The sequence below is a fragment of the Nerophis ophidion genome, linkage group LG08 (assembly GCF_033978795.1).
Source record: "Nerophis ophidion isolate RoL-2023_Sa linkage group LG08, RoL_Noph_v1.0, whole genome shotgun sequence".
Lineage (NCBI taxonomy): Eukaryota > Metazoa > Chordata > Actinopteri > Syngnathiformes > Syngnathidae > Nerophis > Nerophis ophidion.
In genome coordinates, this window is record NC_084618.1 from 59,362,466 (window position 1) to 59,388,805 (window position 26,340).

The 26,340-nt window shown below is 39.6% G+C and overlaps 2 protein-coding genes and 1 long non-coding RNA gene across 4 annotated transcripts in view; 1 reads left to right on the forward strand and 2 right to left on the reverse strand.

The window, feature by feature from the left end:
- Nucleotides 1-52: 52 nt before the first annotated feature.
- ptges3l (prostaglandin E synthase 3 like) lies at nt 53-2,138 on the reverse strand. Its single transcript, XM_061909137.1, has 7 exons — nt 2,016-2,138; nt 1,821-1,934; nt 1,662-1,728; nt 1,474-1,572; nt 1,312-1,401; nt 1,180-1,242; nt 53-1,079 (listed from the first exon to the last, which is right to left on the reverse strand). The coding sequence occupies exons 1-7, from the start codon at nt 2,048-2,050 to the stop codon at nt 1,071-1,073; spliced, it is 477 nt and encodes a 158-aa protein (XP_061765121.1). The 5' UTR covers nt 2,051-2,138; the 3' UTR covers nt 53-1,070.
- A 2,871-nt stretch (nt 2,139-5,009) lies between these two features.
- Nucleotides 5,010-12,762, forward strand: kat7b (K(lysine) acetyltransferase 7b). 2 transcript variants are annotated; one of them, XM_061909139.1, is made up of 14 exons: nt 5,012-5,194; nt 6,691-6,841; nt 6,921-7,169; nt 7,268-7,350; nt 7,417-7,500; nt 7,576-7,674; nt 7,745-7,855; nt 9,095-9,286; nt 9,393-9,482; nt 9,593-9,733; nt 9,822-9,915; nt 9,989-10,135; nt 11,569-11,675; nt 12,135-12,762. In XM_061909139.1, the coding sequence occupies exons 1-14, from the start codon at nt 5,177-5,179 to the stop codon at nt 12,234-12,236; spliced, it is 1,668 nt and encodes a 555-aa protein (XP_061765123.1). In that variant the 5' UTR covers nt 5,012-5,176; the 3' UTR covers nt 12,237-12,762. The 2 variants fall into 2 exon arrangements, with proteins under 2 accessions (XP_061765122.1, XP_061765123.1); XM_061909138.1 differs by having other exon boundaries at nt 5,010-5,194; nt 7,268-7,500.
- Nucleotides 12,763-12,941: 179 nt separating this feature from the next.
- The window catches only part of LOC133558065 (uncharacterized), a 33,900-nt gene continuing 20,501 nt past the window's right edge, over nt 12,942-26,340 (reverse strand). The window contains exons 2-4 of the long non-coding RNA XR_009807893.1: nt 13,990-14,109; nt 13,813-13,915; nt 12,942-12,994 (exon numbers count right to left, since the gene is read on the reverse strand). This is a non-coding gene — a long non-coding RNA (uncharacterized LOC133558065). The remainder of the gene's footprint in view (nt 12,995-13,812; nt 13,916-13,989; nt 14,110-26,340) is intronic.

The following is a 26,340-nucleotide window of genomic DNA, read 5'->3' on the forward strand; positions in this document are numbered from 1 at the left end:
ACTGAAACGTTTGTGGACGTGACCGGAAGTTGGAAAAAATGCGACTTGAAGGTTGAGAACACTTGTTTTTATTCATTTGACAGAAAAATCACATTGGTGGGAATGCACATTTGTAAAAAGAACACCATTCATTAATATCAAAAAACAGTACAGACGTATTTATATGAACAATACAGGTATATAGCAGGGGTGTCCAAGGTATGACCCTAGGGGGCTTTTGCAGACTATACGTGTTCAGCAGCCCGCGGCACATTTTAAAAATACTATTAAATTAAAAAACACAAACAAGTGGAATAAAACAGCAAACAGGTGAAATTTAAAGACCAAAACAAAAAGTTGCAATGTTGACGAAAATCATAAAGCTGCCATCCACGCTGTGTGTTATATATATATATATATATATATATATATATATATATATATATATATATATATATAAAACAGCTTTTACCCAAGAGCCATAGTAGCATTAAACAGGCACTGAGTGAGCACAATTTGTCTATCATGTCCTTATGTGTCTTGTCTTTTATTTATTTATTTATTTTTTTTTTTTTTTGGACTATAATGTATGTGTGTATATATATTCATATGTATGCATATATGCATCTGGGTGGATTTATATACTACATACATATAGATAAATCTCTTATTTCTATCTTTTTTTACTATTTACTATTTATTTTTACTATTTTTTACTATTTGTTGTTCTTTGAACCTGTTCACTGCAATAATGACAATAAAACTATACTCTATTCTATATGTGTGTGTGTGTATATATGTAAGTATATGTATAGTCGAGGTTTCTGCAGTTTATCCGTCATACAGTGCTCAATAGCGGGATAGAGCCGAATATACGTTAGGCCAGGAAAAAATAGAGGCTAAATCATCCCTGCAAGCCTGTTTTGCAAAAAAAAAACAAAGTATATATATATGTGTGTGTGTTTCTATATATATGGTTTTGAAAATGAAAACCATCAAAATGACCCCCGCATGCTAAAAAAAAAAATCTGTGCGGCCCTCAGTTGAAATAGTTTGCACACACCTGGTGTAGAGGGAGGTGGGCTTTAGTCTCAGTCAGACTGTTGGGAAAGACAGAAGATCGTGGTCATTGTGAGTGATTTTTTTTTTTTTTTTTTTTTAAACACTATACTGTCCATCTTAGCACCAAAGCATGCTTACATCACTCAGATCTCCCATGTCTGGTGTTCCTCCCTTATTACTGGTGGACATATCTTGGATCATCTGACAAAAAGCAAGACTTGTTTTTAACTCAAAATTAATGAGAAATATTGGCCAAATGACTTTGCTTACATCTGCGTATTTTTCAAACTCCTCCCTGCCCTCGTCTTCTTCATGCTCCCAATCCCTCCAGTTGTCAAAGTCAACAGCAATCCAAATGGGCTGCAGAGGGTAGCACATATTTTGCATGTGAGCTTTAGTAGTGCAAATGCAAAAAATAAATAAATGACAAACCTTTGCTGGATCCTTCTGAAGACGAGGCCACGCGTAATCCGGCTTCAGCTTCCTGAGCAAAACATTGATCGTGCGGTCATACACTCTTTCTCTGGAGTCCTTATAGTAGAAACAACAACAGCAGTTTGAAATACTACGAAGATTTTATGCATGCATGCGTGTGACAGTGACTTTCATAGTCCACATACATGGATCAGGACTTTCTCATAGAAGTGCAGCACATTGTAGAACACATCATCTGTGTCGTTCTTGCAGCTGTTACAAACATAGCATACAACATCATTTCCATTCTTGTCTTATCTATTACAAAAGCAAAAAGTACAACTTTTTTTTTTTTCAAAACTCACCACAAAATCATTTTGTCGGTTTGAATATCAACTTGGACATCTTTTGGTTTTTGTACCTTGAAGTTAATGGTGACATATTTTTTCCTATCAAACCACACTGCATGTGCAGGCTGGCTGTTGGAACAAAAAGAGAACCAAACTAGTATTGTTATCAAAGTACACGTAAAGTTTGAAATATCCAAAGGCTTCCCTTACCTTTCCTCTGGTCTGACAATTGTGGGCTTGTTCATTGTAATGCTGTGAGTAAAATGTACAAGGGAAAGAAGAACTGGTGAGTGTGTTGCTCACATGTATTGCAGTGGAAAAGGGCCTTGTGGGCTATTTATAGTAAAGCTGGGAGAAGTTCCTATCAGCTGCTTTCTTTGGGGGGGGTGGGTGTCTGACACCCCCCTCCATTACCTTTCATGGTCTGCAATGGAGTTTTCCAGAAAACAAATGCACTTTCTGGGCTGTACTTTAAAAGCCAAAAAAATAGACATTTAAATCCCTTGCTTTGTTTATTTTTATTGTACTTTTATTTCAGCCAAGGAAGTAGAAAAACACACTATACTCAGATGCAATTTTGCATAATAATGTTAATTTATTGTCTTTAACATTTAGCGCAAACACGTCATCTTCGAGTGTGATGAATCAAATGATCGAAAATACAATTTATTTAAAATGTAATTAATTTCATTTTTAAGTACAATAGATGAGTAGCAATTACTTAAACGTCTAAAAAAACAGGCTGCATAGTGAAAAATCTAATGTTTTTTTTTGGGGGGGGGGGCGGTTATAAACCTTTATTATTATGAACCTTTATACGGGGCGCCTTATGGCGACCCAATAGCGTTCTTGTTCTGTAACCCTATATCTTGGCCCAAGTGGAGGAGTTCCAGTACCTCGGAGTCTTGTGTATCCATCCGTTGTGGTGAAGAAAGAGCTGAGCCGGAAGGCAAAGCTCTCAATTTACCAGTCGATATACGTTCCCATCCTCACCTATGGTCATGAGCTTTGGGTCATGACTAAAAGGACAAGATCACGGGTACAATCGGCCAAAATTAGTTTTATTCGCCAGGTGGCGGTGCTCTCCCTTAGAGATAGGGTGAGAAGCGCTGTAATCCGGGAGGAACTCAGAGTAAAGCCGTTTCTCCTCCACCTTGAGAGGAGCCAGATGAGGTGGTTCGGGCATATGCTCAGGATGCCACCCGAACGCCTCTGTAGGGAGGTGTTTAGGGCACATCCGACCGGCAGAGGGCCACGGGGAAGACCCAGGACACGTTTTTAATTGATTGATTGAAACTTTTATTAGTAGATTGCACAGACTATGTCTCCCGGCTGGCCTGGGAATGCCTAGCGATCCCCCGGGAGGAGCTGGACGAAGTGGCTGGGGAGAGGAAAGTCTGGGCTTCTAAGCTTAGGCTGCTGCCCCCGCAACCCAACCTCGAAAAACCGGAAGAAAACGGATGGATGGATGGAACATCTATATCAGGAGTCACCAACCTTTTTGAAACCAAGAGCTACTTCTTGGGTACTGATTAATGCGAAGGGCTACCAGTTTGATAGACACTTAAATAAAGTGCCAGAAATAGCCAATTTGCTCAATTTACCTTTAACTCTATGTTATTATTAATAATTAATGATATTTATCTTCGTAAAAACACTGATCATCTTAAGATTTCTCACAATAAATATATATAGAAACAGATAAATATCAATATGCACCACTTTATTTTTATATTTTCTGTAAGTGCACATTTTTCAAATTGAACATTTTCAAATAATCACTTCTAAGACAGTCTTGTGAAATCACAATATCCCATTTTAACTAGCTAGCCAATAACATTTTTTAACAACTCATGAATTACTTTGCACCATGTTTTTACAAATAATAACTCATGTAAAATACAAAAGTGAACTCTCAAATGTTTAAATAAATCATGTCACAGTTTGAACTGGACACCAAATCTGTTATCTGTTTCTTTGTCAGTTAGTGGGAAGCCCGACATTGCTGTTACTAGTGTGTTGTACTCTGTTGTGTAACTTGACACTGCAACTCTGAGTGAGTCTTGCAGATGTGCATCAGTGAGGCGTGTTCTGTGTTTGTTCTTGATGAAGTTCATGTCAGAAAAGGCTGATTCTCAAATATAAGTTGAACCAAACAGGTTCGTAACCTTCATAGCTGCTGAGCATACACCACTGTACTTTTCTGTGTCAACAAGAAACCAAAAGTTTCATGCAGCCCGGTGGTCTTTAAATTTTCAATTGTCAGGAAAGAAGAGGAACGAATTTAAAACGTAAAAAGGTATATGTGTTTAAAAATCCTAAAACGATTTTTAAGGTGGTATTTTTTCTCTAAAAGTGTCTCTCTTAAAGTGGCCTAGTGGTTAGAGTGTCCGTCCTGAAATCGGTAGGTCGAGATTTCAAATCCCGGCCGAGTCATACCAAAGACTATAAAAATGGGATCCATTACCTCCCTGCTTGGCACTCAGCATTAAGGGTTGGAATTGGGGGTTATATCACCATAAAAGATTCCCGGGCGCAGCACCGCTGCTGCCCACTGCTCCCCTCACCTCCCAGGGGGTGATCAAGGGTGATGGGTCAAATGCAGAGAATAATTTCGCCACATCTAGTGTGTGTGTGACAATCATTGGTACTTTAACTTTACTTTAACTTTAAGAAGCAAAGTAAAAAAATGAATGAATTTATTTAAACAAGTGAAGACCAAGTCTTCAAAATATTTTCTTGGATTTTCAAATTCTATTTTAGTTTTGTTTCTCTTAGAATTAAAAATGTCGAGCAAAGCGAGACCAGCTTGCTATTAAATAAATAGAATTTAACAAAATAGAGGCAGCTATTTGAGCTATTTTTAGAACAGGCCTGCGGGCGACTCATCTGGTCCTTACGGGCGACCTGGTGCCCGCGGGAACGGCGTTGGTGACCTTTTGATTTCTATACACTCAAGAAATAAAAATAATCACAATTAAAAACAGAAACGGTACAAGAACAGTAAAAAAACAGCGCCAGGGGGTTGTAAATTCAATAAAGTAAAAATCCAATGTTCTCCAGAAGATTTTGATATTTTTTTTAACAAAGATTGTCTAGCAATACAACTTCTGTCCGGTAGATGACAGTACCTTTATTTAATAATCAATAGACAAGCTAACGTAAACGAAGAAGATATAGAAAACCCGTGCGTGTTATACTGCCCCCTCCTGGCCGTGTCTTCTCGCTCTGTCTTTAAGGGCGATGTGGCGCCACATCCAGACGACATTATTTACATGTAACCGCCCCGCTTTATTCGTCCCCCTCGGTTTCAACGTAGCGATTATTTTTCAGTTTTGAAAGCGCCTAAACACATCTTTGTCAGGGGAAACATGCCTCGCAGACAACAGGTAATACTAGATTGTGCTAGCAACAATGCCAATGACGTTAGCTAAGGTTAGCGTTAGCGACCGGGTTGCACTTTCCTTGCGGGTGAGATTGTTCCAGCACCTTCCACGCCATCATTCTATATTTTCTTGTGTAATTGCGTTCAAAAACACTCGTCTGACTTTTCAGACGGAAGAAATATATTATAGGCGATAGTTGTTTTTATTTACGCCTTAGGCAAACAGTAGCTTGGTAGCATGTAGAATACTGTGCTGTAAAGAATTCATGTTTAAAACGTAATTTCTTCGTTAACAAATATGCACCGAACCAATTTATTTACGCATAATAGTTGATGGTTATGACTACTATGCACCTAGGTGGCGGTAGGGTCGTGAAAAAACGCATATGAGCTAAAATTGTTTGATATCCTATTGTAGTTTGGAGAGTGTTTGAAGCAGACGTGCTAGGCTAACAACATTAGCTTGGTCGTGAACGCCCGTTTGCCTAAGCATAACCGTTTATGTAATCTGATGATCTTTCTTTATATTAGTAAGAAAAAAACATTTAAATTTTTTTAGGCGGCTAACGGCGTGCTAACTGGCATGTCTCTTTAAGGATGATTATCACTTGGGGTGTGGGGGAAAATCGATTCGATTACGTTGTGCAATTCAGAATCGATTCTCATTTACAAAAAAAAAAAAGTCAATTTTAATTTTTTTATTTTTATCAATCCAACAAACCACTACACAGCAAAACCATAAAAATGCAATCCAATTCCAAAACCAAACCTGACCCAGCAACACTCAGAAGTGCAATAAACAGAGCAATTGAGAGTAGACACATACATGACACAGAACAAACCAAAAGAAGTGAAACAAAAATGAATATTATCAACAACAGTATCAATATTTGTTATAATTTTAGCATAGCAGTGATTAAAAATCCCTCATTTACATAATCATTAAACATTTATTAAAAATAAAGAACAATAGTGTCACAGTGGCTTACACTTGCATCGCATCTCATAAGCTTGACAACACACTGTGTCCAATGTTTTCACAAAGATAAAATAAGTCATATTTTTGGTTCGTTTAATAGTCAAAAGAAATTTACATTGCAATCAGTTGATAAAACATTGTCCTTATTATTATAAAAGCTTTTTAAAAAAAAATCTACTACTCTGCTAGCATGTCAGCAGACTGGGGTAGATCCAGCTGAAATTCCATGTATTGAATGAATACGGAATCCTTTTGAATCGGAAAAATATAGTTTTTGAATCGAGAATCGCGTTCAATCGAAAAAATCGATATATTAGCGAATCGCGACCCCAAAAATCGATATTGAATCGAATCTTGGGACACCCAAAGATTCGCAGCCCTAATTACCACCATTGTGTTATAAAAAACTGGCCACCATGCTAAACTTTGTACAACAACCACCATTTGCAAATCATGGAAGGAATGGATCGTGATAACATGTTACTTCAACATCATCAATAAAAAATTGTTTCCCTTGTTAGAGACATATTGCAGGGAGCGGATCTGATGGAACTGAAGATTCCGACTCCTCTGCTGAAAGAGAGCGGACCAATAGTTCCGAAAGTGACGGTACCCGGCCCAAGAGACAGCGCCTCACCAGAGCCTCCACCCGTCTGAGCCAGAGTTCTCACGGTTTGTGGACATGCTCAGTATTTAGTGTTTTCTATCCAACAGTTAGGTAAAAATACTCTGCTGTCTTCTTTTACCCCAGACACAACAGAATTGAAGCAGACTGCCGAGCATGACGAATCCCCGCCACTGACACCAACAGGAAATGCGCCATCGTCCGAGTCTGAACTGGACATCTCGAGTCCTAACGCGTCTCACGATGAGGGCCAGGCCAAAGACCAGGCCAACAGGGACTCTGATAAGGACCTCTCTCACCGACCCAAACGTCGCCGATGCCACGAGACGTACAACTTTAACATGAAATGCCCCACACCTGGGTGTAATTCACTTGGTAACACGGCTCTTTCATTTCATGCAGTTTGTTTACAAAAATTTCAAAACAAGTCTCGTTGTTGCATTGATTATTTCTTTGTCATTGCTTTTGAACAGGTCACCTCACAGGAAAACATGAACGCCATTTTGCTGTGTCTGGATGTCCCCTCTATCACAATCTTTCTGCAGATGAATGCAAGGTAATCAAGCTAATTAATCATAATAATAATTGCCATTTGTGTGCCACTGACTCTTTTATTTGCCAGGTGAAAGCTGTCACACGTGAGAAGCAAGAAGACGAGCTGAAGGTTCAGGAAGAGAGCAATTCCAGACATGCGACACGGCATCAGGTCAGTTTTTTCTAAACATTAGGTAGGATCTGTAAATTGTGGAACCGTATTGATACATCTTTTGTTTTCTTCTAGACGCCAACTTCTAAGCAGAGCAGATACAAAGAGCAAGTGGCTGAAATGAGGAAAGGAAGGAACTCTGGCCTTCAGAAAGAGCAGAAAGAAAAGCATATGGTACTACAGTGGTTCTCTTCCTTCTGCCGGGGATGAATATGTACTCTCATTTATCTTATCTGATCAACAGGAGCATCGTCAGACGCACGGCAACACCAGAGAGCCTCTCCTGGAGAATATCACCAGTGACTACGACCTGGAGCTTTTTAGGAAAGCTCAGGCTCGTGCATCTGAAGACCTAGTAAGAGCCTGTTCTTTAACCCCCCCTCCACGTGTTAGATAATAACAATAGACACAAAAAGGTCCTGGGTTTGAGCCCAGCTTTTGGTCTTTCTGTGTGGAGCTTGCATTTTCTCTTAGGGTAGTCCGGCTTCCTCCCACCTCCAAAGACATGCACCTGGGGATAGGTTGATTGGCAACACTAAATTGGCACTGGTGTATGAATGTGAGTGAGAATGTTGTCTGTCGAGGTGTGTTGGCCCTGCGATGGGGTGGCCACTTGTCCAAGGTGTACACCGCCTTCCGCTTGAATGCAGCTGAGATAGGTTCCAGTACCCCTCAAAACCCCAAGAGGGACAAGTGGTAGAAAATGCATGGATTATACAAACTAGATCTTGTATCACCAATGCGGTGTAATCACCAGCACAGTAGATGCACTGCTTGGTATGAACCAAGCTAGTAATTCAGTGTTGATTTGATTTAATTTGTGGGCATTTTTATTGGGGGTGCCTGTCATTTTTCGGGGGTTATTTTTGCAAAACAATATGTCGCCATGCATGCGAAGATAGCCACTTTCAAAATCTGTTTTGTTATAATTTTATTGTCTATTGATTGATTGTATATTTTGTATGCCTTAAACGTTGATAAGATATATGAACTATCCCAATAGTATCTTTAATGTGTTTTTTAAGTCCCCTTTTTAAAGATCTTGTGCGAATTATAATTTTTTTCCTTTTAAATCTTCCTCCTTCAGACCCAACTTGCCCGTATTGATGTTGCAGTGACCAATGTAGTGCCTATATCTTTACTGTGTAAAACGCTTTAAGTCGCCAGAGGAAAAAAGTACAATATAAATATAATTTACTTAATTTCTGTTTGCATCGGTTTTCAAGTAACTCCTAATGGGTATCGCTGCTTTTTAATGTACTTAACAAATAATTTTTTTTTTTGTACATTTACTAACACATTTGAATGGGAAAGTTTTGAACTTAAGGATTGACTTTGATTTGTTTGAAACAGCTTTGTTTTGCTCTAAAGATGACTGTCATTCATTGATTGTGATAAAACACAGTTACAATAATTTGTTCCCTCTAAAAATTAGCGTACATAATGCATTTTAAGTAATTTCTTGAGGAGTTCAAAAGATGGACACGCCCCCATTGTAGTTTTTAATGCCTACATTAGTTTAAACTTACTATCAATATCACTAATGTAACTACCCATGTCTTATGTTGACTTCCTGTGTACTTCCCTCCTGTAGGAGAAGTTGCGCATCCAGGGACAGATCACGGAGGGCAGCAACATGATTAAGACCATTCTGTTTGGCCGCTATGAGCTGGACACCTGGTACCACTCGCCCTATCCTGAGGAGTATGCCCGCCTTGGTCGCCTCTATGTTTGTGAATTCTGCCTCAAATACATGAAGAGCCAGACAATCCTCAGGCGACACATGGTGAGGAAATGTATTACTGTTTTAGACCCAAGTACAGATTGCTTTGTGTTTTTAACAGTGTGCATGTTTTTGCACTGTTGACTATTTCAAACTGTGTTTTTGTCAGGCCAAGTGTGTGTGGAAGCATCCTCCAGGAGATGAAGTGTACAGGAAAGGCGCCATATCTGTGTTTGAAGTTGACGGCAAGAAAAATAAGGTGGCCAATTGGTTTAATAAAATTAATTTCAGCGTTTCACTGGAAGAGATGTTTACACAAAGCAAACCAACACAATGGGATGAGTGAATTAAATAGTTTGTCCCCTTCAGATCTACTGCCAGAACCTGTGTTTACTGGCCAAGCTCTTCCTGGATCACAAGACGTTGTACTACGACGTGGAGCCTTTTTTGTTTTATGTCATGACTGAGGCCGACAACACAGGGTGCCACTTAGTGGGATACTTTTCCAAGGTAAGTACACAGCGCTGTCTTATAATATTGACATCTTCGTACAATATTTATGTCATTGTCTTATGTTTCTTCTTTATTTTTTCTGAAGGAAAAAAATTCCTTCCTCAACTATAATGTTTCCTGCATTCTCACCATGCCACAATACATGAGGCAGGGCTTTGGCAAGATGCTCATTGACTTCAGTATGTATTTCAACAGTTGTCTAGTTTGTTCAAAAGTGTCTTTTTTGACAATCCTGTTTTTTTCTCTCTTAAGGCTACCTTTTGTCTAAAGTGGAGGAGAAAGTGGGCTCCCCAGAAAGGCCTCTGTCAGATCTTGGCCTCATCAGCTACCGCAGCTACTGGAAGGAAGTGTTACTGCGATATATGCACAACTTTCAAGGAAAGGAGATCTCCATCAAAGGTTAGACACACTAAACAAATGCAACCTTTACACTTTCAGAGATAAAACAAAGTATGTATTTACAATAAAGTACTAGTAGAGTGGAAAAACAAGTTGACTTTATTTGCTCAATTGTGTTTCATTGTATCTATTAAACCATATCCGAGTGTTTTTACAAATCGCAAAGTATGTGAAAACAGTGTTTAAACATCACAAAATGTCACAAATTCAGTCAGCCATTTTAAATATTCCGCTCCGAGTACCTTCGGCTATTTTCGGAGAGTGATATCACTGGAGTAACGCTTCTGCACTCTGACCATGTTATCAGATCGGTCATACTGGAAATAATCAAAACTTGGAAAGTGGTTTAGATTTTATTATTCACGATCCTTATGGAAGACAAGAACGCATATGCTTGGCTTTTTTATGCATTCGAAATAATCAATAAACAGCCAACAACTGATTCAACAGATCGAGGGTCCCCTTTTGCGCTCATTATACTGACTTTAAAAAACCCTCCAGAAAGCGCCAACAATACTCCATTTACATGTCATGACCTGAAAATTAACCAGATATGAGTGATATTGTTATGAGAAGCGCCAATTCAGACGGCCTGTTAAGCAGCACATCGATAGCAGTGAGCTAATGCTAGCTTACACTGCTGTTGTTGCCACACAAAGCCGGCGGCTGCTTTTACTTTGTATCAAACTTGGTAAACTTGAATTCTAGATTATAGTTAATGCATCTCTCACCTGGTAGTAGACAAATGTGGCCAAAGACAGACAGGCTGGTCGGCTTTCAACTCCCCACAGGATGGCGAAAACCCCCCCAAAAGACGCTTCCTGCAGGAAGTTTTTTTTTTTTAAACCTTCGTGAGGATTGTGATCGATTGTTCGTCTAAACAGAATAATGTGTGTGTCCCGCCGGTCGGCTTCCCAGCGAGAGTGGAAATATTACATTAAGTATTTGTTTTATTACGTTTTAAAATGTTAGTTTTTTTTGTTTAGCACCTAGCAATGCTGCGGTTACTTGTGTCACAATAAAGCTGCATCGGCAGGGTAGCAGTCGGCTTCTAAAACTTATTGCCCATCTTCTTTGTGTTCGGGCTCAAAAATATAGGGTTCTGTATCATAGTTTTTCCAAAGGTAATCATTGTTGGCGCTCACAAAATCTACTTGATTAGCATTGTTGTTGATGGAGAAGGGATCTTTGGTTCCTATTGCTCAAAATGGCTCTGGAATTGCTGTGAGATTAATACTTTTTGTTTATAACTATATATTTGCAAACGTTGGAAGTCTTTAGGTGTCATAAATCAGATATACAGTATATGATAATAGCTTCAATATAGAGGCATCTTGTTTTTCCAATATACTGATACTTTACCTTTGGAGCTTTTAAAAGTGTGAACGATATAAATAAGCAAAACAAATATCTGCTGTTTACTTGATGAACAGAGATTAGCCAGGAAACTGCTGTCAATCCAGTGGACATTGTGAGCACGCTGCAGTCTCTTCAGATGCTTAAATACTGGAAGGGGAAGCACTTGGTGTTGAAGCGACAGGTGAGCTCATTCTCTTGGTTTTGTCCATTTGAACCATTGCTTGTAGTGTGTTCTGTAGTCAAGGGCCCCAGTGGTTGTGTTAATGCTAATGCATGTCATGATTAAGAAATTGTTTTAAACTTTTATAGGAAATGCATCCCAATCCTTGCATTGCGTTGTTTAGTCAACTAACTCAATCTGTTACTAGTACTGCATGCTATTTGCTTTCAATCATTTCATCTCATTCTCTGTACATATGCACTTATTAGATATTTAGAACACAATGGCTGCACGTTTAGTTATTTTCTGTGCATAGTAAATCTGTACAGCGTTATAGACGGTACACTTATCACTAAAGTACACCCACGTTTCTTTTTTATGGTATTGTTCCTTGATAAGACAGTACATTAAAGATGGTTGCTAAAGTGTACTTGCTTTAAATCTGATGAGACACTACCCTTAAGTTTTCACTACACGCAGGACCTGATTGATGAGTGGAAAGCAAAAGAGGTCAAGAGAGGCAACGGTAACAAAACCATCGACCCCAGCTCGCTGAAATGGACCCCTCCTAAGGGGACATGAGCACTAAGATGCTCAGGCTACTGAATAAACTCACCTTCACAGCCTCACCAGCCACAAGTAGCCTCAACCCCCTAAATGTCAGTATAGATCAAATTGTCCTCCTTTGTCGTTTTATTTTCTACTTTTATATTTGACCCCTTGAGCGCCATATCTAATAATTAAAATTGCCTTTTTGTTGATGTGTCAGCTGAGTTTTGAATGTTAAACTACAGTAGATGACATGAATGTGTTCATACACAATGCATATTTACATTAGAGGGCAGTTAAGGTTAGCGTTAGTATGATGTAAAAACAGACGAGAGCAGAGGAAAACGACAATGAGAGGTCTTTGGTTGGTGGGTTATTGTATAGGTCATAATTCTTTATTCTTTGCTCCTTCAGTACATGATTCTGTTCCATTCCTCTGGTAAACCTGCCAAATCATGAAATGAGAGTATTTTGAAAACATTGAAAACATGGTGATACCACTGTATAAAATGCACATAAAGTCAAATAAAACAACCTCAGGTTTTTATACCGATGCAAACATGCCCTGCTTGTGTGTTTTCTTTAATGTTACAAATTCTCTGGTATGGGAAACAAAATCTCTGCTCTTTCCTTTTATGAAGTTAAATAATAAACATTTGCTCCGATGTTGAGCTATTTTTCAAATTAATAAATAGGGTATATACTTTCAAACATTATTGTTTTTTGGTATTAATGCTCACCACTACTGGAGATTTTCCTCCTTAGACTCGTTGACATCTCTGCTTTGTAACCTGCAAGGAAAAAAAATACGCTTTATAATTCTGCCTAAATGGCTTATAATTATGCACTGTATATACACAGAATGCTCTTTTTCCACACACTACACCAGTGGTTCTCAAATGGGGGTACGCGTACTCTTAGGGGTACTTGAATGTATGCCAACGGGTACGTGAGATTTTTTTTAAATATTCTAAAAATAGCAACAATTCAAAAATCCTTTATAAATATATTTATTGAATAATACTTCAACAAAATATGAATGTAAGTTCATAAACTGTGAAAAGAAATGCAACAATGCAAAATTGAGTGTTGACAGCTAAATTTTCTGTAGACATGTTCCATAAATATTAATGTTAAAAATTTCTTTTTTTGTGAAGAAATGTTTAGAATTAAGTTCATGAATCCAGGTGGATATCTATTGCAATTCCCAACGAGGGCACTTTAAGTTGATGGTTACTTCTATGTGTAGAAATCTTTATTAGTAATTGAATCACTTATTTATTTTTCAACAAGTTTTTAGTTGTTTTTATATCTTTTTTTCCAAATAGTTCAAGAAAGGCCACTACAAATGAGCAATATTTTGCACTGTTATACAATTTAATAAATCAGAAACTGATGACATAGTGCTGTATTTTACTTCCGTATTTCTTTTTTCAACCAAAAATGCTTTGCTCTGTTTAGGGGGTACAGGAATTTAAAAAATGTTCACATGGGGTACATCACTGAAAAATTTTTGAAAACCACTGCCCTACACCAATGTATCATCATTTAGTCTGTATGACAACAGAAGTTATGATTTTTAAGCTAAGAAGAGGTGGTGAAATGTCACCTGAGCGCTTCCCCATGAGTCCGTAGAAGCGAAGGGCTTTAGATCTCTTCATGAGGTTTACAATGGGTTGGAACAGAGCTGTCCTGTGGGATTTATCTTTGCCCTACCCCAGCGGAAGAAGGGAAAACAATCAATATACTGCTTTGGTCACCCCTTAATACAGCATTACATACTCACCGGCCAGCACTGTTTCTCCTCTTCCTCACCGTAAGAGAGACCCTGATAGATTTGCATCAAAGTGCACAAAAGAAAAAAAACAAGTAGGCGCTTCCATGTATCCATTTCTTCTCTGGCTTTCTAGAACACAGCAGATTTAAAGATGTTTGTACGATATGGTGTGATTTAAATTACGTCCCTGACAGCAGGGACTGATGGGTGCATTTATACCTCAGTGTGCACCCCATGCCGCTAAACTCCGCCTCTTTAAACATAATTACACACAAGCCTCCAAATTCAGTCTCTGTGGCCAAACATGTAAGTGATGAAGCATATCACAGTTCACTGCATGTTTAATTAGTAAGCACATTTTGGCATGCCTTTTAAGGTTAGATGTGTAGATTCTCGTCACAGTCCACCATAATTTTTCATTGATCTATTAAAATTCTTCTTGCTTTTTTGATGTTACATTTACTTTCATGGATGGATGGCATTTACTTTCAGCATGCAAGGTTTAATTTCATAGGGCAGAGTTGTCCAGGCTTTTTCCAGGTAGGGCTTTATAACGAAAAAATTAAGGATGTAGGGGCCACTTTGCAACAAACCAATACAATAGATCAATTTGCCTAAGCCAGGGCTGGGTGATATGGCCGAAAAGTATATCATGATATTTATTTTTTATATTGCTCGATATTGTTAATTATTGTTACTTTTTATAGCTTATTTAAACCTACCAATAAATACAGTAAAACAATTTCCAACTTTCCGTAGGTGCTATTTATCAGTTGAGAAGTTGTCTGGTAGCCAGGTAGGATGAGCGGGGCTAAGATAATAAAATGATTCAAGTAGATTTGAAGGAAGTTGCAGATTTGAGACACTTAATGGCAGTTGTGTATAAACTATTGAACAATTCACAGATTAGTTTGACAAGCAACTCATAAATCTGACAAATTGTAAGTGTCAGAGTGTTGCCGAACTGTTTGCATTAAAACCAACTCAGCAAAAGACAAGTTTCTGTTATTGAATTCATATATATCAAGATATTACAGTTCTCTTCTCACTCCATGCAGAGAATTCACAACAAGACAGAAAGACTGCGCTACCACACTAGTGTTATGAGAGTAGCGTATGTGTGTGTGTGTACTGTTGTTTTATATTGATATCGAGTATGTGTCTATTGCGATATATATTGATAACGTATTATCGGCCCAGCTCTATGCGTAGCTATCTGAACAAAACATCCAGATCTTAGCTCTGTTTGATAGCTAACGAAGCTCTTTAGTTTAATAACTAATTTAATACACTTGAGACTTTGAGATATTCAATGTCTTCATATTTGTTACTAACATTATTTTTCCACCAAATAAAACACTTTTTTTAAGGCTAAACTTAACATATCTTGCAAGGAATTTTCACACATGTTCTTCATTACAGGATGCACAGAAATAGTCAAAGATCATAATCACTAATAAGCACAGTTTGAAAGCCATTTTGTTGTCAGGTCCCCCTTTTTTTTGTTTGTTTTGTGTAAAGTTCTAATCCACGAATGTCCCCTGGGCCACACTTTGGACAACACCGCTATAGGGTCTTATTCCCAGATAAACAATGAGTGAGACAAAAAAGCTTTATTGTGTGTGCTTATTGTCAATGCTGCGCGCATGGTGAGTACGAGATTGAGCCCCATGTGCCGCCCCTTCAATGACTAACCCTAACTTAAGATACATTAATTTTGCTTTCTCAATATACATGAGGCCGCAGTTCCATGATCGACTTTGTAGTTGTGTCATCGGATTTGCGGCCACATGTTTTGGACACTCTGGTGAAGAGTGGGGCGGAACTTTCTACCGATCACCACCTGGTGGTGAGTTGGCTGCGATGGTGGGGGAGGATGCCGGACAGACCTGGCAGGCCTAAACTCATTGTGAGGGTCTGATGGGAACATCTGTCAGAGTCTCCTGTCAGAGAGAGTTTCAATTCCCACCTCCGGAAGAACTTTGAACTTGTCATGATGGAGGTGCTGGACATTGAGTCCGAGTGGACCATGTTCCGCACCTCTATTGTTGAGGCTGCTGATTGGAGTTGTGGCTGCAAGGTAGTTGGTGCCTGTTGTGGCTGTAATCCTAGAACCCGACCCGTTGGTGCACACCGGCAAAGAGGGATGCCGTCATGCTGAAGATGGAGTCCTATCGGGTTCTTTTGGCTCATAGGACTCCGGAGGCAGTGGACAGGTACCGACAGGCCAAGCGGTGTGCAGCTTCAGCGGTTGCGGAGGCAAAAACTGGGACATGGGAGGAGTTAGGGGAAGCCATGGAAAACGACATCCGGACGGCTTCGAAGCGATTCTAGACCACCGTCCGCCGCCTCAGGATGGGAAAGCAGTGCACTGTCAACACCGTGTATGGTGCGGATGGTGTTCTGCTGACCTTGACTGCGGATGTTGTGGATCGGTGGAAGGAATACTTTGAAGACCTCCTCAATCCCACCATCACGTCTTCCTATGAGGAAGGAGTGCCTAGGGAATCTGTGGTGGGCTCTCCTATTTCTGGGGCTGAGGTTGCCGAGGTAGTTAAAGAGTTCCTCGGTGGCAAGGCCCCTGGGGTGGATGAGATCCGGCCGAAGTTCCTTAAGGCTCTGGATGCTGTGGGGCTGTCTTGATTGACAAGACGCTAAGGTCTATTCAGGTGTACTGGAGAAGAGGCTACGCCGGATAGTCAAACCTAGGACTCAGGAGGAACAGTGTGGTTTTCGTCCTGGTTGTGGAACTGTGGACCAGCTCTATACTCTCGGCAGCGTCCTTGAGGGTGCATGGGAGTTTGCCCAAACAGTCTACATGCGCTTTGTGGACTTGGAGAAGGCATTCGACCGTGTCCCTCGGGAAGACCTGTGAGGAGTGCTCAGAGAGTATGGGGTATCGGACTGTCTGACTGTGGCTGTTCGCTCCCTGTACGCTCGGTGTCAAAGCTTGTTCCGCATTGCCGGCAGTAAGTCGGACACGTTTCCAGTGAGAGTTGGACTCCGCCAAGGCTGTCCTTTGTCACCGATTCTGTTCATAACTTTTATGGACAGCATTTCTAGGCGCAGTCAAGGCGTTGAGAGGTTCTGGTTTGGTGGCCGCAGGATGAGGTCTCTGCTATTTGCAGATGATGTGGTCCTGATGGCTTCATCTGGCCGGGATCTTCAGCTCTCACTGGATCGATTCGCAGCCGAGTGTGAAACGACCGGGATGAAAATCAGCACCTCCAAGTCCGAGTCCATGGTTCTCTCGGGTGGAGTGCCATCTACGGGTTGGGGAGAAGACCCTGCCCCAAGTGGAGGAGTTCAAGTACCTCCGAGTCTTGTTCACGAGTGAGGGAGAAGTGGATCGCGACATCGACAGGCGGATTAGTGCGGCGTCTTCAGTAATGCGGACGTTGTATCGATCCGTTGTGGTGAAGAAGGAGCTGAGCCGGAAGGCAAAGCTCTCAATTTACCGGTCGATCTACGTTCCCATCCTCACCTATGGTCATGAGCTTTGGGTCATGATCGAAAGGACAAGATCATGCATACAAGCGGCCGAAATGAGTTTCCCCTCCCGGGTGGCGGGGCTCTCCCTTAGAAATAGGGTTAGAAGTTCTGCCATCTGGGAGGAGCTCAAAGTAAAGCCGCTGCTCCTCCACATTGAGAGGAGCCAGATGAGGTGGTTAGGGCATCTGGTCAAGGTGCCACCCGAACGCCTCCCTAGGGAGGTGTGTAGGGAACGTCCAACCGGTAGGAGGCCAAGGGGAAGACCTAGGACACGTTGGGAAGACTTTGTCTCCCGGCTGGCTTGGGAACGCTTCGGGATCCCCTGGGTAGAGCTGGACGAAGTGGCTGGGGAGAGGGAAGTCTGGGCTTCCCTGCTTGAAAGGATGAGAATTTTTTACAACTCACAATTATATTTGATGCAGATTTTTGGGTGAAGATGTATTTCTTTATTGCTTTATTCAACACGAATACAATTTAATACTCCTTTGTTAACAAAGGGTGCCAGTTCCTCTATAATAAATTCTTCTGACCAATATGTATAATACTTGAAAGAAAACTGGTTATGCACACGAAAATGCAGCTTAACATAGTTCAATAAAGTGATTCTAAAATTGCTAATAAACAGCTTGGTTTGCAGTCTGTTATCCGTTAAATTATTGTTGATTTAGCCTGTTCAAAGTTGGCTGAAAGTTTTTTTGTAAGGAGTTGGAGTCTGCTCTGGGTGATGGTCTGAGAAATTAAAGTAAGGCCTTTTACATCAATTTAAAAGCACAATTACTTCCATGACAGAGCCTGTAACTCAAAACACTTCTCTCTACAATCAGTCCCACCCATTGTAATGAATTGAAATGTGCTTGCCCCCCCCCTAAAAAAAACCAACATTTTAACATGCCTTTTAAATAGACATTTTAAAATAAGAAATATTGTATTGAAACAATACAATATAATTTACTACAAACAACTACAGTAGTTTTCTAAAGTGATATAATAATATTGTACAGCATCGGGGAAAGACTAATCTGTGTCTTCTCCATCGTGTAACAATAGGAACTGTCATTGGTGTTTATGTTGCACATGGATGCCTTTTCAGTTGACAACAACTGATATGGTTGTCTCCATTGGACCCAGTGAGCAAGACTAATGTTTGCTTGGCCAGCTGGTAGAGTCACGAGACAGAACAAACGGAAACACACCACATAATTCAGCAGCTTCTCCATTGTTTCATGGATACATTCTAGCGGTTTGGGTGTAGTTTTAGTGCACAGGCTGGATTTGCCGGGTTGCCTACATCAGTGGTTCGTAAATGGGGGTACACGTACCCCTGGGGGTACTTGAAGGTATGCCAAGGGGTACGTGAGATTTTTTAAAAAAATGTTCTAAAAAGAGCAACAATTCAAAAATCTTTTTTAAATATATTTATTGAATAATACTTAAACAAAATAAACTGTTCATAAACTGTGAAAAGAAATGCAACAATGCAATATTCAGTGTTGACAGCTTGATTTTTTTTGTGGACATGGTCCATAAATATTGATGTTAAAGATTTCTTTTTTGTGAAGAAATGTTTACAATTAAGTTCAGGAATCCAGATGGATCTCTATTACAATCCCCAAAGAGGGCACTTTAAGTTGATGATTTCTTCTTGGTGTAGAAATGCTTATTTATAATTGAATCACTTGTTTATTTTTCAACAAGTTTTTAGTTATTTTTTATATCTTTTTTTCTGAATGGTTCAAGAAAGACCACTACAAATGAGTAATATTTTGCACTGTTGTACTATTTAATAAATCGGAAACTGAGGACATAGTGCTGTATTTTACTTCTTTATCTCTTTTTGTCAACCAAAAATGTTTTGCTCTGATTAGGGGGTACCTGAATTAAAACAAGATTCACAGGGGGTACATCACTGAAAAAAGGTTGAGAACCACTGGCCTACATGATAGGTCTTATTGTTGATGGCTTGTTGTTGTGATTTGGTGGGTGTCGTCTGTTTTCTCCTTCTGACTTACTTTCTCAGTTCCGATGGTTGTAGGTCAGGATGGCGTCAGTCTCTGGCTGTGGACGGTTACTACGAGTTGGAGGGATGCTCGTAACTCAAATGTATGCTTGAAACATAAACGTAAATAAAACGCGTAGAAACTGTTCTTATTTGAAAATAGTTGTAAGTCAAGACACATTGTACTTGAAATTCGATCAGAAGATTTTGCAGATTGAATAAGTCAAGCTCTTTCTTAGTCGGAATTAAGCTAGAAACCAAAGTGTGCCCAAACATTTGCCATTAGCAAAGATGGGTGGGCAGCACGGTGGAAGAGGGATTAGTGTGTCTGCCTCAAAATACGAAGGTCCCAAGTAGTCCTGGGTTCAATCCTGGGTTCGGGATCTTTCTGTGTGGAGTTTGCATGTCCTCCCCGTGACTGCGTGGGCTCCCTCCGGGTACTCCGGCTTCCTCTCACTTCCAAAGACATGCACCTGGGGATAGGTCGATTGGCAACACTAAATTGGCCCCAGTGTGTGAATGTGAGTGTGAATGTTGTCTGTCTATTTGTCTTGGCCCTGCAATGAGGTGGCGACTTGTCCAGGGTGTACACCGCCTTCCACCCGATTGTAGCTGAGATAGGCACCAGCACCCCTCGTGACCCCAAAGGGAATACGCGGTAGAAAATGGATGGGTGGATGGGTGCTGACTAAACTACTTTCTCTTCTGTGCTCGGACATTAGCGACATCAAAAGCTAGCTACCTAACCTTGTTCGAACAATGTACTACGTAGGTTACCTGACAAACAGTACGCCCAGAGTAAGAAAAATGTCTTGGGATCGATTCAGAAGCGCAATAAATAAGAATCGCAATTTGAACGCGAATAGATTTTCTTTTGCATTCAGTAGTAAAACATGTTAGATGTGATGTCGTCGGTCATGTCAATAGTGATCATTTTCTTCTCTTGAGAGAACACTCTTGTCCAACTTTTTATATGCTATTGACTATTTCAAATGCTCTGTGTTCGTATTCACTGAATATAGACATTTCTGCAAGAGGGCAATCACATGCATGTGCAGCGTGCACACTATAAGGACGCCCACTCCAGACAAAGCTACCGCACATCACATGCTTTGATCCGAGCACAGGTGCTTGGGGAAACAAGAAAAGCCGAGACAATTAAGCCTGAAAGGCAATTACGGCCGGACGGCTCTTCGTGCGTGTGTAGTGTAACAGACAGTTTAACAGTGGAGTGGCAAATCAAAAGAAATCAGAGGCGTGACATTAGCATATGAAATAGTGGCGCCTCAAAGAGCTCCTGTAATGACAGAACGCTACATTTCCATGTGACGCAGTTCAAGCAGGTCATTGTCGAACATGCTTGTCTTGCTGCTTTGTAAAAGGTGAAGATATGTAATGTTGTCACGTATGGTTTGGAGACCATTTTATTGTATTTTTTCGAAAAGTAAAGGGTAGAAAATAAGAATTGTTATATAACGCCGTATCGGGGAATAATGCGTGTATCAAACTTGAGTGTATACATCCATCCATCTATTTCGACAGCAACATGATTATAATTGTGGTCCAAATGGTTGTAATGTGAACAACCATCCCAGACATAGACTTAGACAAACTTTATTGATCCACAAGGGAAATTGTTCCACACAGTAGCTCAGTTACAAAGGATGGAAAGGGTAAGGATGGAAAGAATAATGCTCACAAGGGCACAAAAGAGGGCAAAAACAGAAGGTACAAAGTAGACTAAAATGTACCATAGTAGCAATATAAAATATAACATATGTAATTTTTACATATTATGTATACAATATATACTATGTACTGATATATTATTATATTATATTTTTATATAATATATAGAATATGTAACAAATCCCAATTACCATGTACAGTACTACAGTATATGTAACGGCTGCAGCAAAAAAAAAAGGGAAGCATAAAATGGAGTCGTCATAATCATCATCTGCTTAATTTTGGTAATTATTACTTTACCAAATATTTACTTTATCTTCTTTATGTCTTTGCAAGTATTGGTAGTCACTAGCCCCCCCCCCCCCATTTTGTCTGAAAGAATTGTGTATTTGAATGTTCCATTGGCCGTATGTGCATGTAAATAACACAAGGGGCCGCTGTTTGAACACCTTTCTGCCAATCCCCATAGTGTCTTTGGAGTGAGGGTTACTGTACTACTGTAGCAAAGATTTTGACATTACAAAATTGTGTTTTAGCAAACTTTATTTTGGTTGGGTAAATGAGATTGGCAAATTATTCTCCACAACTGGTGCAAGTCAGCACCATTCCAAAACAAACATTTTCAAGAGCTCTACTCATTTTTGTGACGTTTGTTTTAAGGCACAGAGGTTAGTGCGTGTGCCTCACAATACAAAGGTCCTGGGTTCTATCCTGGCCTCGGGATCTTTCTGTGTGGAGTTTGCATGTTCTCCTCGTGACTGAGTGGGTTCCCTGCGGGTACTTCGGCTTCCTCCCACCTCCAAAGACATGTTCCTGGGTATAGGTGGATTGGCAACACTAAATTGGCCCTAGTGTGTGAATGCTGTCTGTCTATCTGTGTTGGCCCTGCGATGAGGTGTCGACTTGTCCAGGGTGTACTCCGCCGTCCGCCCGAATACAGTTGAGATAGGGTCCAGCACCCTCCACAACCCCGAAAGGGACACGCGGTAGAAAATGGTTGGATGGATTGATGATTTAATAGTTTATTTCAACACAAATAGAATACCGGTATGCTTGTTTTACCACAACGTTAACAAAATGTTGGGGTCCACAACTCACACTTTGTATTATAAAAATTAACAAAGATTTTAGTTACATACTTGTATTTCAGTTTGCATATTTTTCTTTCTTCATAGTTCAGTTTTTTAATCACTTTCCCAGCTAATTTTTATGTTCTATATATGACCGATCAAATTTAAATTGTGCTTTGATTAGAAGCAGTTATTTTTGAGATATTTTGTGGTAATTTGTCATTAAATGTGTCACTGTTGTCTGTCTATATGTGTTGGCCCTGCGATGAGGTGGCGACTTGTCCAGGGTGTACGCGGCCTTTCCGCCCGAATGCAGCTGAGATAGGCTTCAGCACCTACCGCGACCCCAAAAGGGTCAAGCGATAGAGAATGAATGGATGGATGGATGGATGGATGGACGTCTGAATTGAACAGCTACACAAATATTAAAGACTTTCAGCCAATATTATTTGACCCTTTGATGAATAACTTCAAAACAAATGCGTAGCTCACCAGCTACTGGTGGGATACCCCTGTTTTCCAACATCACACCCTACCTACATGGACACATAAAACATGTAAAGTAAGGTCAGGAGAAAGCACGGCTCAGAGGTTTTAACATTGAAGCACACATTTCCGACGGCCATAAAGCAAACACATGAAGGTAAGGTTCTAAATTGTTATGACCCTTTTAGTTTCAAAGTAAAACAATGGGCAGTGTACAATGAGTACATGAATTACCCACTCGGTGGCAGTGTTGTCTTACAGAAAAAGTCAGAGCCTCAAAAGGTTGAACATGTTAAACTTTAGCATCATCTCACTAGAGTGATTTTATACTCATTTAATATCTTAGTATGTTTTTTGTACAAATCCTTCACCCAGCAATTGCCTATTAAAAAGTACTTTATGTGCACAAAAAACTTATCATTGATATTTATATTCTTTGGATTAATTCAAGCTCATTAAAAAAAATAAACCATTTACTTGATGATATGACAAATGGGGACAAGCTCAAGAGAGATCAATGTAGTGCAACTGTTGAATTATTTCACAATTCTTTAAAGAAGATCATCAGTTACATTTCTGGAGTAACAATTATGAATGTTAAAATATTTCTGTAGAAGTAAATAACCAGCCCAAAAGATGACTAACCAGTTCAATGCTGCAGTGTGACACACCAAACTAGATCAGACATGGTGTGATGAAGTCTCCACCATCCATACAATGCTAGGCGATACATCCTGGCTGACATGTGCTAATAAATCATCTTAGTAGTCTTCTCTGTTGCCTGAGTGCCGCAAACTCTCTTGTTCTCTGAGTTGTTTTTCTCGTTTGGTGCCCTGTGGCACTTTTCTGTGGTTCCTCTCTCTCTGGAAACCAAATGAAAAATCTTTCTTCAGTCTTCTCTGAGAGTGAAATATTGCCTTTGCATGCCAGCTTTGACTGCGTGCCTTCAAACTAGTACAGCGGTGGTGGCTCCATCGCAGACAGACAGTGTGGGATATAAGCACACATGCGCCAGGGCGAAAGCGTGTTTTGAATCCCGTCAAACACTTGAAGAGATGTGTTGTCAGCAAACGCCACACACTCGGTGGTCACGCTTTTTGGAGGTGATATCATCAGTAAACAGATTCACCCTCTCGAAGCCCTGAAAAGCAGCTGACTCTTGGCCTTAAAATAAATCACAGCGTGTCGACTTGTGACTCTGCGGTCATACTGGATGAAATACTGTACGTAGGCCGCCAGTGAGACTCTTTCTGTAATGTTCCACTACTGCTTTGGCATGGCTCCTAATTTAAATAGCGTCATTATTTCAGGAACTGATGGAGTCAGTTTCGCTTGTGCAGCCTCAATTTGTTCTGCAAGAAAGGCGACACATTTTTATATAGAAGGTTTTAGCCATTTCCTTAAATAATCTACACTTGTGTCTACCTGCATAGGTGGAAGCTGCTACTATGGGGTAATGCGAGCAATAGTTCCCTTGCCACTCTACGTTCTACTTACAAGAGTTTTAAAGTACCTTCTGCGTCCCTTCCAAGGTTTCTCATTGTATCCCATTGGTGAGTTTTTCCTTGCCCTGGTGTGAGATCTGATGTTGTTGTTGCTTGTGCAGCCCTTTGAGACACTTGTGATTAGGGCTTTTTTTAAATACACTTTGATTGATTGATTGATTGATTGATTGATTGATTGATTGACTTTAAATGCATTTAATATTCATATAAATTACAAAATAAATAGCACTCCTACCTAAGTCTGGAAAGTAACCCCCGTGGTAATTGAGAAAACATTGTAAACACAAAGACGGAAACGACATGAGTCAAAATGTTTAAATAGTAATTAATGAAAATGTGGGTTAAATCATTAGCTTAACAAGCTTAACTAATACGCCTATTACACATGCGCAGTGCTCTTGTGTTTAACTACTGTTCAGTGGTATTTCAGGTTTCTTTAGTAATCTGTTCAAAAAAGGTCATACAGGGAAAAAATTCTAATGGCAAAATGTTTTTCAATATCAGTTTTGCCACCTTTGTACTTTTCTAAAGAACTTTACTAGCCTTTTTTGCCAAAGTTTTGGCACTCATATCATTATTTGGCTCCATGTTGGCTTATTTTGCAGTGGTACGCAGTAAGCAAAAAAGAACAGACTGAATCACCAATGAGTGGGATTCTTCGTGCACTCAACTTTGTTGAATTATAAGTGGGCATACTTTCAACTTTTGACTGTAAGATAGCCGAGACCATGCGTGTCAAACATACGGCCCGAGGGATGTGTTTTCCAAGTAAAAAAATTAACCTGAAATTTTGAATGAAAGAAACAGCTGTTCTAAATGTGTCTACTGGATGCCGCAATAGCAATTATTTGTAGATGATGCTTCATATGTACAAAATAAACCAAGTGATGCTAGTGCATCAGTCGAGGAAAAAGGATCAAACTACATAAATAACTTACTGTAATTTGATTTTGATATAATTTTTTCTATCTTGATAGTTTGAAAATGAACACCAATGAGTTGACTGATGAACATTATTACATATTTTATTCAGAAGATATAAACAACAACAAATAAAGATACAATACTAATAATTGTGTCATGTATGTGTAAAAAAAACAACTGCATTTTGATTTTTACAATTTCAGAATGTTGTTTTTCTATTTTTAAACAAATAAAACAGTCTGAATTTGTCTTTATTTTTAAGCTATTGTGCCGTGATTTTACCAGTCCGATAATTTTTCTCCATGTGGCCCCCGATCTAAAATGAGTTTGACACCCCTGGCTAAGACGGTAAACAAAAACTAGGCTGAAATTTTTTTGGGGAATGCCGAATCCTACAAAAAGTGCAACATAAATTTCAATCATTCTTGATTTTTTAAATGGCAGCATTGTGACAACTTGGAGCATATCTTTAGGGGCACACCAAAGCTATGCTGCATATTTCACATGGTTTCCAGTATTAATGGGCTTTCTGTTTGCCGCTTTAGTGTCTTTCGGGGATGAGTGGCTCAGCGGGTTCAATTCTAGCCTACGCCATCCCAGTCACTGCCTTTGTGTCCAAGACACTTTGCCCACCTTGCTCCCAGTGCCTCCCACGTTGGTATGACCAAGCTTACCTGACCTTGGCTTGAATGTATGGCTTTCTAATTCTAAAATGCTTTGAGAAACTTCTAAAAAAGCTTTATATAAAGATCATTCTTTTCTCATGCACCACCATGTTGGATATTGTTGACATGTTTTTGTAAAAGGGAATTTTGCAAAATGTAATCAATTTTAATGGAATCCCTCAATGTGTTAATTGGTTCTGAGCTCTTAACTCAAAACAAAATGAATTGAAATCATTTTACTTGGTGCTTGAATTTTAAAAACAGCTTTTATACAAAAACTAATGTATAATAGCAATACAATAGAAGTAGAAAATACAATAGAAGTAGAACATTACAATACAGTCATTTTATAAAATAATGTAATGTACAGCATTTGCCTTGGAGAGTGGACTTCTCCAATACCATATTCAAGCTGCTTCTGTATCAAACACACCAATCATGGATAAATGCTCACCATTGGGATCTTATTTTATTTAACATTCTAGAATGGCCTTATTGACTTGTTCTGCTTCAGTATGGTACAGACTAGCAGT